The sequence below is a fragment of the Leuresthes tenuis genome, unplaced genomic scaffold (assembly GCF_036924035.1).
Source record: "Leuresthes tenuis unplaced genomic scaffold, fLeuTen1.0.hap1 SCAF_14, whole genome shotgun sequence".
Classification (NCBI taxonomy): Eukaryota; Metazoa; Chordata; class Actinopteri; order Atheriniformes; family Atherinopsidae; genus Leuresthes; species Leuresthes tenuis.
Genome location: NW_027325368.1, coordinates 11458305 through 11474400, shown reverse-complemented (window position 1 = coordinate 11474400; position 16096 = coordinate 11458305). Strand labels below are relative to the sequence as shown.

General features: G+C 38.5%; 1 protein-coding gene across 1 annotated transcript in view; it reads right to left on the bottom strand.

The window, feature by feature from the left end:
- Positions 1 to 10593, bottom strand: part of egfra (epidermal growth factor receptor a (erythroblastic leukemia viral (v-erb-b) oncogene homolog, avian)) — a 39131-nt gene extending 28538 nt beyond the window's left edge. Inside the window, exon 1 of the mRNA XM_072363220.1 lies at positions 10296 to 10593. Coding sequence (XP_072219321.1) covers positions 10296 to 10374 — 79 coding nt within the window. The 5' untranslated portion in view covers positions 10375 to 10593. The remainder of the gene's footprint in view (positions 1 to 10295) is intronic.
- Between the last annotated feature and the right edge of the window lie 5503 nt (positions 10594 to 16096).

Genomic DNA, 16096 nt, shown 5'->3' with positions numbered 1-16096 from the left:
CATTACACTTCACATAAAAATCTCATCACACGGTCCATTTAAAAGCTAGATTCAACTATCCTCTCTGCTGTGAAATTGGAAAATTAAGTACTATTTACGAAGTCAAGTAAAATTTTGAACTCTGTTTCTATGTGTCAAAATTGATTAAAAGTCTTTTAAAAGTCAAACAGAGGAAATCTGTTCAAACATAAATTCTACTTCCACAGAAGAATAATTTAACTTAAGGATCCTGAGGTGACACTACCTGAACTTTTAAGCCAACATAAACAGGCATTCTTAGAGAAAACAAACATCTTCCATTTCATGATCATTTCCATTTTTTAAAGGGTGATAGTGTGATTTAATCACAGGCTCCAGAAAGCTCATTATTGGACCACCGGGAGACATATTTCAGTTTATTCTAAACTAGATTTAAAAAGCTCCGATAAATGTGAATAAATGTGTTCAGTGCCAAAAAACCTGTATCTCATTTCTGATGTTTTTCCAATTGGACAGCAATCCTTTCTAAACCTGGATAAATCTCAGACATATTATTCCAAAACACAATGTTGTTGTTTTTATTTAGTGATGACAGATAGTGAATATTTTATGTTCCATAGGTGTTCATTTAGGTTATATTATCTTAGTTATTTACATGTCAACTGACCTAAAAAACCCAATATGGTTTTCAGTGCTTTTAATCTTTTGTAAATCTTCTTGGTGCCCGATTATTGCAATAATACTCAAATAAAGATTAAACAAGTGGAGTCATATTGAAAATAAAATCTCAGACTGCTGCTTAATCAGCTCAGGGGAGGGTTGTTTATCTAATGGATATACTGCAAATCTAGAGGGCTAATCCTTACTTCCTGGCACAGGTTCAACTATGCACTCCAGGGTATTTCTAACCTACCCATTCTCAACCAGGCCACACAGCTATCAAGCTCAAGTGGTTTGTTATGAAAATTGAAGTATAGCTGTAGACATTGATCATCTTAATGACGATGCTCAAATGGAGATACTTAAAATGTGTGGCCTTAACTAATGGTTTAGTGGGTTCTTGCCACCACTGCGTCGAATCAACCTGCAAGTGAGACAAGGAAAATGCCTTCTTATTTTTCACAAGCCTCTGGTTTCCATTATCAAAACATGCAGTAATGAAGATGTTCCGCACAAAGTCCCACCAGGAAATTAACTCTGAGCTCAGTGAAACAATGGTGTTGTTGAAATTTATTGGTCAATTACAAAGGCACAGCACAAGGGGAGTGGAGCATGTTATGCTTTAGAACTGCAGGCCTTTAACAAATCACAGATCAACTCTTTCACACAGCCTTGCTGCTCCCGCAACACTCTGAACATTGCTGTCAGCTCATCTACTAATGGCTGCAATGAAATATGTTTTTCAATGCTGATGAGATCTCGAAGAGATGATGCTGGCTTGTAAAATGAGAGAACTAAAGAAAGCAAAGTGCTGACATCTTCTTTTGGTTCTGTCAGACAACACGTCCCAATATAAACTCATTAGCTTTACTGTCTGTCATAAGTCAGCTGAAGCCTCATCTTGAGGAGGAAGGACGGTTATTAATTTTAGAGAATTAGACTTAAATAGCTATTGGTCTGTTTTGTTAAAATGTTTTTGTAATTTTCAAGAAAAATCTGGATTTTTCTGATCATTTCTGATCATTTTGGTCTTATTAGTAGTGCTGCTCAATGGATCCCAGTGGGATGATTGGCTAGTTAGTTGGAACAAAAATCGGAGCGATTATCTGAATGTCAATAGATTTTCATGCTGATAAATCAGTTGTTATGATGTTAACTGTTGGCACCACTAAACCACAAGAGAATCATTAAATGATTACATGATAGCATCATCATTGCAACTAGCCAAAAAACGATACATCTGCTCAACATCACATCACATCAGTGTTTGCGGTTTACAGCTATTTTGAGGCAGTTTTGAGTTTCTCTGATGATCCTTTTGTGAGCAGTCGGCTAAAAAGATTCTTTTATCCTTCCAGCATCGTAACTTTTAGCCAACAGGGATGCCTTTCTCCTCTCTGTTGACTCAGGGCTGTAAAGTCATGTCTACATGGCAAGCTAAGGTCAAGTAAGACAGATAAGCCTGTGTCAAAAAAGACAACAGAGTCCCCAATAAAGAGCCTTTTGTTCAGAGATTTTGGCTTTCTGCATTCATTTGCTTCGTCTATTCAACTTTTCCTTTCCTTTGTGTCATGTTTCTCTGTAAAGTATTATCTTTAATCATCTGATTTGGAAGCCAGCCTCAAAACCACTACGTATATTCACAAATTTTCAGCTAGACACTTCTCTTAAGACTCACCATAATGGGGACCGTAAACTGACAACTCACTTTGGACTGTGCAACTTGGACTGTTCTAAGGTCTATACTGGGAAAAAATAAAAATAAATTAAAATTTGGAGCCATTCAGGTTATGAAATAACAAGTAATTCATCACATTTGTCTATGTTTACTTTGTACTGTATGTTAACGTTTTCCACTTTCCTATGTACTTATCCACTAATAAAACACAAGGTTATTAAGGCATTTTTCTCTTACTGCTGCCATCCATGCGAAGCTCACAGCAAGATAAAAGATATCTTACCACTGAAGCTACTTTTCTGCTTGTTTAAGGACACACTGAATGTCAGTCCTCAGACTAAATGGGACAAAACACTCTCTTTTTTATATTTGGACTGTTAATACTCGCTTTAACTATAATTTCAGTAGGTAAATACTGTAAAGTTAGGTCTTGATTGGCACCCTATCACACCCTTGCACTGAAGCATGTAATGCCTTAATAACTCTGGCAAAGAAAGCACTTTTTCTCATGAGTCGTTAAAAGATGAAAGCTGGCAACCAAACAAGCCTGATCAGCATTCCTTCTGAAAGCATAAATAATTATGTTCTCTGTAAATTGAGCAGATAAAGTACGATTTCATGAGCAGTCTCAAATCAAACTAAACACAGCAGGATGCCCAAAGTAAATTCAAGTCAAGCTGCAACTTCCATGTCAGTGACAGTCATGACTTACAATCTCCATTGCACTATCGATGTCTGTCATTCAGACAGTCTCCATTGTTCACAGGTGATAGGTGTGGAAACAGCAAAGCCATTTTGCAGCAGACTTGAACAGAATCCCTCCAAACTAATGAGGCCTAATACTTCAAGTTAAACTGTTAAAGATCTCCAACATCCTTTTTAATCAGGATGTAAAGCAGGAAGCACCCCCCCCAACGACAATGGAGATCACAAATCAAACATCCTGGACCTCTTCTTAGTTTTGACACATGCAAGGATTAATTTACAAAAAACTAACCATGATGTACCAAGAGGGCCAAACCACTCAAATGCAACATTAATTTTCTAGCAAATAGACCACACAGGCAGAAGCTTATTACTATTAGGGAAGCACATTTCTGGGATCAGTCACCACCCTTCAAACAATGCTTTTTTCTAAAGTATTCTGGAATGGAAATTTGTTTGTAAAGGCATTGTTCTCCTCCCTGTAGGGGATTTCTTTTTTAAGCAGGCACAGTTTGCAGCACTGCTCCTCTGCTTGACCTGCAGGTCTACAGGATGATGGCGAAAGGCTTACGTGAAGCAGCCGCAGCTAAAAGGAGCAGACCCAAGCCTCTTAGATGAACAATTAAGAAGGACACGAATGATCCTAAAGTCAAAATCAAAGATCCCTCACCTCATCTTTCTGATGTACTGCATATTGGTCCATCTCAAACTTTCCTATTACACTTCACTGTTGCAATTTTTGCTTTTATCAGCGCACCTGCCCCATACATCTTCTTGGCATCTCTTATATTTGCATAGCGATGAATATCCATAGAGTTTAGAATCAACATAGAAACAAAACATATTTGTTTGGAAGAAAACAGGCCTCAAAGTAAGTCTGTTTGCTGTCTTTCAGTAGTTCAAGTTGAAAGCCTCCATGATGGAAATAAGTTCAGTATCAATACTTCGTCTTTATCTTCATTACTAAGGCTGACTAAGTCTCAAAGTTTATATCCACAGTTAAGCTGAGATACAGTCATAGCTCAACCCGGCTATTTAATTGTAATGCTGTGACTGTCCTTGTCCCAGTAAACCAGCATGATATATTGATTACAGTATGTACCGTCAGCAATGGTTTTGAGCACTTTTCACACTGTGTTCAGTTTTTTTTTTTTTTTTTAAACAGCTGTTATTCTAGCAAATAATTTTCTCAACAAATGAGTGGTTTTTGTCTTTAAAATGGCAGGAGCTATCAAGGGATCCTCTAAAATGACATTTTATTGAATCATCCGTTAAAAGTAAAAAATATTTAGTATTTAATATACAAGATTAAACAAACAAAAGCAGCAAATTCTCAAAAACAAGAACATCTGTGTTGGTTTTATTCTTTTAACAATTTGATGGTTATGTAAATATGGAAAACCACCGATGATAAATTCACTGTGCGTTCTTAAAACAATGAGAATTATTGGTATGTTATGTTCACCAAATAAGGGCTTCAGTCTTCTTTTCAACAAGGCAAAGGAACAAAATCTGAAAAGAAAAGAGCATTCTTCAGCACCACCCCCGGTGAGACTTTCTTTAAGACAAAGACATACATGGAACTGTGGCCTCTTTTCCCTTTTAACACGACACTGCACCTGATGAGATGAAAGATAGCAGAAGGCCTTTTTCCAGTCTGAACAGCTGGGTCTCTTTCCACTGGATACTCCATGCACAACCAGCCGATCATGGAAAGGCCATAAATGCTGTAGATGACTTTGTTACTATGTACAAACATAGGGTGCAAATTCGTTCAATGAGTAACCACACATTCACTCACTTATTCCATGCTGGAGGTACACAAACTACTGTTGTGGAACCAGACAGACAATTAACAGTCACAAAAGTGCAGCATTACTTGATTTTACAGCTACAGAAAAGACATACTGTATTTGAATGTGTCCTTCCAGACACAACAAAAACTGCTTCACCTCTGGACTTCCTCTTGATGACATAGAAGTCTAGCCTAGGGCACGTCTGCTGCACAGCATAGATCTTTGCTGGGCTACAAAAGTATCAGTGCCGCCACATAACCTGCTTTCTACAGAGGTGCTATTGTCCTGGGGTGAAACCCAAACCTTTCACCTTGCCTGCAGTTCTCTAAAATCTCTACCACTCAGACATGCTGCAGTTTCTCAAAGCAAGCAGAGAGGGCGGTCAGAAATTACACTCCAACTCCCACGGCCCTAACCTACAAAGCTTTATTTCTGACAATGGCCGCAGCAGATGTAAGTCTGGGAAGGTCGTCAAAGAAGCAGCAAAACATAGCCGCGGCAGTAGTAGCAGTACCAGGACCACTCCGGGCTCTAGAATTACACAGGAAGATAAGCTATATTTCACTACCATTCCCAGAGAGTGGGCTTTAATGAAAAGAAAAGGCTCTCCGAAAAAGATGGAAAAAAACAGATGACTTATGAGAAAAGCTGGCTTGTTAGATTCCAGTTCAACGGACAGAGGGAAAAACACTTACTCAGGATGCTGAAATGCACTGCAGGAGTGAAATTTTGAATGATTCAGCTCAGCTTTTGCAGGTGTGCAAGCACACTTAAACGCAAAACAAGTGGAAGTAAACTTCACACATGCATTATCTTTAAATCTCATTCTGTCAGGAATATCCTATTACCTCTGAAAAAGGATATTGATATAAGCGGGTTATTCTGTGCACAAAGCAAGCTTCGCATGAGGGATTAAGGACTTAGCTGTTGACAGGCTCTGATTATTAGTTTGATCTTTCACAGGTTAACTCATTGACCAAGGCAGGCTCACTGTGTATCTGCACTTTGGCAGCATTCAACAGAGAAATATATGTGTTAAGAAATATCTAGGCGTACAATAAACAAAGTAATCATCATCTCTTAAATTCCAGTCCACAAACTGAAGTCTTATTGCGAGACCATTTAGCATTTTATCAGGGAGCTGACAGTTGTTCCGGGTAGTTTGCGGCTGGATGAAACTGTGAGCATCATTTGCAACCTCCCCAAAGATGACAGCTAATAAACAGAGCATACCAGTGCACAGGATGAGGATCATTTCTAATAGTCATCAACCCTTGTGTGACCCTTATATGACTCCCACAGAAGCCATTAAACCCTGACAAGCTGTCACTGAGCACTGGACTGACAGGTGGGCTTGGTGCTCGCTGCCAGGTGCATTATCAAATCTCAAGTACATTTTCAGAAAGCTTCAGCATTTGGCCCATGACAGGTAAATTCCACGATGAGCTGGAGAAAACAGCAAAAGCCTGATTTAAGTGAATGGAGTTGCTTTTGTTATGTGCGGAGCAAACATGCAGTTTAAAAAGATAAATATGCCAGGTTTGAAATGATCATTTTCAGCAAGCTTTAAGACAGTAATTTCAGACCAACAACAAGCAGAAACAAACTTTTTTCACTTCTTCTTGGTTGACAAACCAAAAAAAAGAAGAAAAAAATAATTCCCAACTGAAATGAATTGAATTGAACTGAATAAAATAGTAGTTAATTAACTCCAATAAGGGAAATTATTTTGCTGCATAAAGAGCCAAACCATTAGGGCATTAGTCATTGTAAAAAAAGAATTGTGCAGAATTATTGCTGCTGGAAGGATGGAATGACCCCCAGTTGCAACAAAAAGCTGAAGATGTCTCTGTCTGAACGCACTCATTCTCCCAGGATAGAAACAGTGTTTGGTTTTTTTTTTCCTGGTCTTCATAAAATCAACAATAATCTCCTTTGTTTATATTCAAGATGAGGTAATTGTTCCCACCTCACTTCACAAAGTGTTCGACCAGTTCCTCAGCCTGTGCTCAGCCTTTTGTCGATCACACCTTCAGGTTAATCTGCAGGAGTATTTCTGGAGGTGACAGGATTGAGTTGTACTGGAGGTCTTAGATGTAAAGCGTTAAGAGAAACTGAGAGAGTGTAGTCCCCAGTGGTGCTCCTGACTTGCTGTTTACTTTAAAGTCAGAGCCTTTAGCAACCTGTTCTAACTACGAGCTTACTATCTGTCAATGTGTTTGTCAGATGTGGCTGGCATTACCTCAACTCCCTTTCCCTAAATCTGTGACATTAGCTTACCCCTCTGCAGGGAAATGCAGCACAGTGGATGTGCCAACATTATATCAGGGTTTTTGCAATCTATGACAAAATAAAATATAGTTGGTTGATAATGTGCTCCTTTGACAAGGAACTTCATGTGGAGCACCAACAGTGTTCCTGTCGATCACTTGTCCCCTGCGCAGCGCTTCCATATTTAAAACTTTAAAATTTGTCCAAGTACAAGAGAATTGAGATATTGCATTTTGAGGAAAATGATCACAATCTCAAGAATGAGGCATAAAACCTGACCTTCAAGTATTTTGTGGTGCACTTGCGTCAGGTGTTTGGAGATTATGCCCCAAATGCACTGCAGGGGGTTCCATCTTTGTCACCTTTTTAACCTGTGAAGTTTGCACCCCTGGACCTCGTCTTATTACTCAGCAACACAGTGAAGACTGTAGCTGCCTTTCCACAGCTATGGCCCTGTGTCGACATTGCATTTCACCATCTTAATAAGCAGGATTATGATCACTTACCCTAACATAGAACTTAAAGGACAAAACAAACAAACAATACTAGCCGCCTTGGCAATATATAAGAGGAAAATTGAGGTCTTTGGGAATTCATTCAATTGGGTCAGACTGATAGCTCAGAAGACAAAACCACTTGAATAGACAGACTCTCTGTCATCAACCAAACAAACAAGAGCGAGCCAACAAAGTTTAGACGGAGAAAACTACCAAACACAGAGCAATGCACAAAAGCTTAACGATTCTAGCATGGTCACAGTTAATTCTCAGTTTTGCTCAGCTTAACATTTTTTTGCCAATTCCAAGTGTAAACTGCTGACCAAGTGTTCTCTTGCCACCGAACAACACAAACACTCAAGCACTTCTTAATCAGACTGACTGGCCAGTGTTTTGGGGTTTTCTTTGGTTACCATGATGATGACATCTGGATCAGTGATGTCATCAGTGTAGATCATTTGATCGTGGTCTCATGGAGTCTGTTTCAGGTGGTTCAGTAACTTCTATCAAAGTCTGGTGAACAACCCAGCACGTCGACTCTAAGGTGTCCTGAAAATATGTTAGAAGCTGGTCGTGAGAACAGATCTAAAAAAAAATTTAAAGATCAGATGTTTACTTGGACGATGCCGCCTGAATCCAGTCTTACAACACTGACTAGTTAAATTTCTACAGAGCTGGATCCACATCTCACCTGTACATCAAGTGACATTCATCGAGCACTAACTTCAACATAAAATGAACAATTTAGACCGTAAAGTGCCACAAGAAATTTTTTTTTTTTTTTTTTATATTTTCAGTTAGAGCTAATGAATAAACCAACTGCAAAGAGCATGACGTAAATCAATATACCTTTCACCTGCGTCCGCTTTAATCAGTAACAATAATTAAACTATGTCTTACCCAAACTTATCAAGATGTACAACGTCTCATAGCGTGTTATGTGGTTTATTTTGGTTTATAAGTCCATTTTGATGCTAAAAGAACATAATAGATGTTTTGCATCCTGCTGAAATCCATCTGGACAATGTGCGAGGGAAACACAGCCTGCCATGTAGAAACATCTGCCCCAGGCCCACTGGCCAAAAGCAAAAAACAGACACAACAACACCAACTTAAACTGTCAACTAGCACAGCTGGCATTTCCCTGGGAATGGAAATGGGATCAATTATACAAAAAAAAAACAGCAATAAAACAAAATGGTACAACATAACATGGGCTGTCTGTCATTACAGCTGCTCATTGCTAATCTTTTCTAGTCCTAAGAAAAATCTGTATTTACTGTGGGAGACATTCTGTGGCATGAGACATACACCGATTTGTTTAGGGGCCAAGGAATATCTGAGCTATTTGAGCTCGCGAACACTTGATTTGTTATGGCTCTCAGCAAAGCAGCACTGGTTCGTAAATTGTCAGACCAAACAAGAAAGATGTAGCTTTCACATGTGATGCTGGCACCCAATGCACATGCTTATCTGCTTATAAGGAGGAACACTGTAAAGAGCTGCAAAGAGTGTTGACTATTGTGATTCATGAAGAGAGGAAGTTACAGTCACTAGGGAGTAAGGTGTTACTACTGGTCACTTTCTCTGGCATATGGGCTTCATAGGTTCTGAGTGACTAAAACCGATGGGGAAGGATCTCTGAGGGCTTTTCTGAGTTTCTAATCTTGTGCAAACATTTGGCTGAGCTACGGAAAAGCAGGATCCTTCTGAGCAACAATTACAGAAAGACATCATACCCAAAATAGAAGAAAGCATTGAGGTGACAGTCAAAACACGGTAATTTAAATAAAAAATATTTCAGTGTCCTTTGCTTCAGGGCCACTTAATCAAGCAAAGTAACAACATATGTTTTCATTCTTTCATCAGCCTCAATCTATCCAGTGTCTGCTTTATTTCATCTGTGTTAGCAGGATGAAGACACTGTCCTCACAATTTGATTTGATTTCCTTTGAGGAACAGATACAAGTTGAACACAAGTGGCCTTTTATTTATATCTATTGCACAACAGCATGCTCAGATACTGCAAAAATGAACATTATCATTAAAGTGAGATAGTATGAGATAACAGAGTATTCAAAAAGAAAACGTGGCATCATCAAGGAATGAGTGGAGAAAGGAGGGACAGTCAGATTGTTCACCAAACGGACTTTTGGTGTGGCCAGATATTTTTAAAGTGGCAGCAATTGATTTTAGATAAATCAGTCCGTGCGCGCACTCCAAACACATGATAAAAAGAAAACTCTCTCAAACGTATCATTGTTTTTTTTTTTAAAATAAAGCAGGTAAAAGCGGAAAGAGGAGTGTATGCCAGCAAATTTCTCAACCAACATCCCCTCCCATCATTTACATCATCATCAATGTGGTGCGAAATTTCATAGTCAACTTCGATTATCATCATCTTATTATCAGTGGCCAATTAATAACGACGCTTCTGCAATAAACAAGCGGCGCTATTCATAATCAATATCGACCCGGACTCTCGCTACAGGCTTGACTGTAATCCAGCCTTTTCTGAGGCTTTAACCAGGTCACAGGCTGTAGCAGCAGGGCTGCGAGAAACTTTTCTCTCCTGCAGGATCAAGTTTCTCTGCGGCTTCGTGACCAGGCTGTGATTCTCTGAGATTTATGTAAAGGCTGGATAAGCACAGAGGAAAGCGAAAGAATGCTGGTTGCCGCTACGAGCCAGCTGCGAGCGCCCTAACATACCTTTCTTTTCCGCCAGGACACAGGAGCCCAGCCACAGCAGAGAGCTGAGACCGATCCATTTGAGAAAATTGTTTGCCATCGTGTTTTGGAAGGTCCAGCGGAGAAAGTGTCATTCCATGCCAACAAGACGCAATATTCCGCTGGGACGAAACTTATAAAAAACAAACAAACAAAAAAACTCGTTGATTCCAACCTCGTGAAGTACAAGACTTTTCTTTCTCAGAAAAACTCAAACTTTGACAGCTCCTCCTCCTCGCAGATATCTTCAGAAGTCCGATCACGGGCACAGGCAGCGAGCACAAACCTCTGGCTGCTCTGACGTCAGCAGGAGGAAGGACAGATGCGCCTCGCGCGCTGCTCAGGTAAACACTGAGGGTGAACATAAGACAAAAATCAACATTTGGCTTTTTTACAGCTGTGTGGTAACACACAGTTTTCAGAAAATTGAACGCAACGTGTAAGAGAACACATCACATTTAAGTGCTACAAAAGCTTATAAAGCTCAGTGATGCAGAGAAATGAAAAGCTGGATAAACTTCCTGAAGTTAACAATAAACACCACGAGCAGAAAGTAATGCTTTTATTGTCTATTTACTCTGCTGAGTGAAGGGAAGGCGGAATAAAGATAGATCTGATCAACACTGACAGCACTTACCAGGGAAAGCCCTGTCCGTACGCCTTTACCATAGTATATAAGTATATATAACATATACCTTTAGGTAATACATGCTATAATTGTTTTTATTTTTTAGATCACATAATTATTTTTGATGAACCCTTGATTTTTGCTATCATCAGATACAGTGCATGAGTTGCGTATTCTGAAATAAAAACTCTTGTAAGCACGTTTTTAGTGGTTGACATAAATTGCCTGAATATGCTTAATTTCATGAATATTCACTTAAAAACCGAGTCTTTCCTGTTTTTACTGTTGGAAAACCAAAGTTTTAGATCAGGTTGAGCAAGTTTTCTTCTTTTCCTGCGAACAAAGCTTCACATTCTTTCTGTATTGTTCATAAAGCTCTGATTATATTCAAATTGGCAGAGGTGAAAGGTGAGTAAATGTTATTAACTGAGGTATTGCAAGTAAGTACATTTTTAGAATACACATTCTGCACTTGAGTATTTCCATGTTTTCAACATTTCAAGAATTCAACAGTTTGTCCTCCAGCCTTTTGCCTTTAATTTAGTCCAGGTTCAGATGTTAATTAGTTATCAAAATCTCCACCAGAGATTATGTTTTGTTACACTTCTTTTTACATAGTTTTGTGTCAGTAAATGTTCAAATGATCTAGCTGCTCATATAAAAAGAAAAAGCTATAAAGAGATTTGTGTATACAACTTTATTCTTATTCTCTTTACTTTTCCATTATTAATCTGATGACCTCTCTAATTTATCTGATGTTTCTGCTCATAAAACTGTGCATAAAGCAGTTCAAACTGGCTCCCCCTTAAGAATTTTTAAAACAGCATGTTGCTTACGCACTAATGCTTCTGCAGGCCTGTTAATAGTCAAATTGTATCATATTTACTGGTCTATCAATCAGAGTTACCAAAAACATTTCTTTTGCTTTAATTAATGACTAGATTGTGCAGCTAATACTTTTTCTCATGGGTCATTAAGGCAGAACTTCTTCTATTCTGCAATATTGGTTTTCATTAACTGATTTTAACTCCACAAAATAAATAAATGGATCTCACTAGCAGTGATGCTTACTAATATGAAATGCAGCAGCCATACTGCATAGAGTCACACATGAAATTGAGGGACGGTTTCAGGGACAAATATCTGCTTTTCAGGGAATTTGTCACTTCTTATTATAACTACACACCATCTGATGTCCCTGGAGCACTTTTTGATGAATACATATAAAAAAATCAACTCAATGATGACTCATCCAAGATGTCAGACCTCACTTCCCAAGGCATCATTGAATTTGACCCATAAAAACAAGGCCAACTGTAAGTTCTGACATCCTATTACAATTTTACCCGTCTTTATTTCTCACTGTGCACATATGAAGGGCAGTCATCAGTATCAGCGTCAAGCAGGGGCTGAATAGACAAAATGTCTGGATTGTTGACTGAGCTTCAGCCTTATGGGACCCGATTCTAAGCGGACGTTGAGCTTCTTAAATGCGTTTGTTGTTGTACACGTATCAGACTCTATGGTGACAGGACTGATAGAAATCATTTTTCACACTGGTGTTTATTTCATTAGCTCAGCCTAATGGCTCAGCAAATTGTTGTTGGTTGTGCTGTTGGAGGAAGAAGTTATTGTGTTGAGTGAATTATGGCCATTGTCCTCGAGGAGAAATTACCTAATGTGTGGCTAACGTTTCACATGAGGCAGCATGGAGAGCTATTTTCAATGCTGTGGATGTGATGCAACTGTCAGTTTGACTGTTCTAACTAATATCATTGCTAAACAGAAAAAGCATGTTGTCAGTGTAGCTGAGGAATAAAACGTTAAACTAAAATGAAGCAACTAAGATGATGTTGAAATTTTAGGCACAGTCTAAGATTTACAGAAGACCATTAGAGGTCAAATATTGCTGTCTTACTTTTAATGAAAAAGAAATTTCAGCTGAAGGTTTGGTTTCAGACGTTTTGAAACCAAGGTTTGCCACATACTAAACCACAATGGAGGCTCATTAAAGGGTAGAGGGATTGAGAAAGGAAAGGGAGAAAGAAATCACCTCGGCATCTCACCAGTAGCCAGTTTCTAAACCTCTGGCCAATGTTCCACTTATGAATTATTTCAAAGAGAAAAGAAAGGAAGTTTCAGATGTTACAGTGTTTCATTGTGCCTTCAACTCCTACTGCAGGGATCTGTGCTTTCGGCATTGCTGACACAAGCAAAAACACTAAACAAACACAAAAAAAATGCCTAGACTATTGAAGATTCAGAACTCTAGCAAAAAATATCTAGGGTGAGATGAGAGATTGTAGCTACTGGATGGGAAAATAAACATCTCATCTTCCAACACTCAAATTTTCCATTTTTATTTTTGACAAGCGCTGGGTGAAGGTATATATCACCTGAAAGAACAGGTTAATCAACAGTAAGTTAATTAATGCAGCCCATACATGTAGTTTATTTAGGAACGAATCACAATCTCGGCCAAACAGTATAAGACTTTCTAATAACATTTGATTAACTGATGTTTACACAAGGAGTCTTATTAAGTGGCTCAGTGAGGCAGAACAGTTATGCAGCCGGGGGAGGTGAGGCGGTTTCTTATTGATGGTCTGCTGTCTGAGGTGCATGACAGAGCCCCCGATCAACCTGCAGCATCTCGCTACTTGTGAAAACATGTACAGAAAAGTAACAGCCACTGCCACCATTGCTGCCATTTTTAATTTCCTCGTACACTTTTCTTGGACATGGTAGGGATGAGACTGTGCTGAGAAAGCAGAGAGGCAGAAAGGAACAGCATATGGGATCTTATAAGATCGACTGTCACTCGAAGGCACAGCATCTGCTGAATGCACACTCACAAACATCCCACTAGCTGTGTTTCAAAGAACATGTGAGATAACAAACAATGCTGACGTTAGGTCCAGCAGTAACAAATCTAGATGTTAAGATGTGATGTTTTCCTCCTTATATTGTACAGTATGAAAGAAATATGATAGAATAACATGTGATATATTTCTGTTTTGGCCTATTGGTTCAAATCATGCCAGATTATCTTGTTTTAATTTTATGATGTTTTAGCAACAAAAGGATTAATTGATTAAATGTGCTGAAATCCAACGAAGTTTACACAACAATACATACATAATATGCATATAAATCTATTCTTGTACATAGAATAAAAATAGATCACAGGAACATCACATAGACATGAAAAATAAAGAGACAAGTTAAACAGACCGTGAGCAGATGACAAGCAGAGATAATATAGTATATCAAAATTAAAATACAGTTTTCTTCCTCTGACAGATCTATTAGTTTAGACATTGTAGCTCTGTGATTTCCTGCTCCTCTCTGTGTATCTCTGCACTGTTTCAGGCGCCTGTCATGGCAGTCAGATAAGACTTGTATTAGATGTGAGTGAATCAATAACAGCTTTATTAAAAGAGTTCTAAATCCTGTTTTCAGCATTATGGTTAAAATGCCTCAGGCATTCAGTACATACAGTCAAGTACCAATTAATGAGGTTTAATTAGAGAAGCCAGTGGGATTACCTTCAATCTCACCATCTGCCTGACTCCAGGCAATTCTCCTACAGCTAAACTTGGTAGATAAAATAGTAAAGGCAAATATTTGAATGTAGGACTTGTTTGTTTTGTGACACTGATTACACACTCACATACACATTGATTTGTTTTTCTATGAAGGACAATAAAGTGCAAGCATGGGTCTTATTGCTGTGCCTTTTTTTTTCACCTTTCCTGATCAGGGCCCCTGGTCTTTGGCTCTGAGCCACGTTCACTTGCCAGAGCATGCAGTCTCCATGGCATCCCGATGGTTTACTCAGTAAACATCTAAGAGTAAATGAATGAACCTGTTTTAATCCAGGAATCTCTTTTCTCAACTTCTCAACTTGTCACATCCTGTTTAGAAACAGAACACCTTGTTCTCAGATATGAGTAATGTGAATAATCTCTTGATGGTTATGTGTTAGGATGTGCAGGTTTTTCAGCTTTAAAATGATTTTGCGTGTGTCATATCAGTCATTTAATAACAATACAGTATAAAAACAGTGAGGAATTCACAAAGCAGTGACATTTCTATTTTTGAAGTGATTTTTAAAGAGGATGGCAATTTTATAAATTATATATAAGTAAACAATAGTATTTCATGATGCTACCCTTACTGTTGATAAGCTTTGATTATCACTGTGTGCTGCATTATCAAAATTCTACTAATTTTTTGTGCTCTCTATGGTTAGGTCTGGGATATCCATTCTAAAAGCTGACACCACGACTGAACAAGGTGTTCATTACTACAGGAAGCTCTGAGTCACAGGCATGAATGAAAGATGTCAAAAGATTAACTGAACTGTCTGAAGAAACGTACATTTTGCAATTGACAAGGTGGCTTGGCAACTGATACTCAACTGTTTATAGTACAAATGACTGATGGAATGAGATTATGAATGCAATCAGCTCAAGTATCTCTGCAAGTAGTCTCATCAGATTCAGACAGAGATTCTGTAAGACAAAACTGAGATGGTTGCTGTTTGACATGCTTTCGCCATCAAAAGAAGAGTGCAGGATGGACCCAAAACACACTTGAAGACTTAGCTGCAAAACAAAATGCCCCCATATCATAGTCTTTAAACAGCACAACACTGGAGGGATGGATACAAGTGTTATCTCTTTTTTCTTTTCTATTTTTATCAAACAAGCCAAAAAACTTCTCTTCTGAATTTAAATCACTTTTGCATAGTGAATAATTGGCGTGAGCAATCTATTCTTTCTCTTCTGTTATATCAAATCAAGGTCACCTCATTTTCTTGACTCATTAGTTCATGTGACGTGAATGAGGTTCCAGTTTTCCCTGTGTCCTTGCCGTCCTGGATAACAAATAGGTTGTTGACAGGTTCCTCGATGAAACACTGCCATCTTGTGACTTTTGTTGCTTGAGGCAGGTTGTTGACTAGGTTCGTGAATAGCTTGAGGGAACTATCAGCTAACGAAGATGTTTCCGTTGTGGGTCTTCATTCCAGAGAATGTTGGGGTAAACTGATAAATATGATAAGAGTTGAGATGAGATTTGGGTGAATGATCAACTTTTGTCATTTTTTAATCTTTATACTGATGTGTCTGAAGATTGTGGAGGATTGATA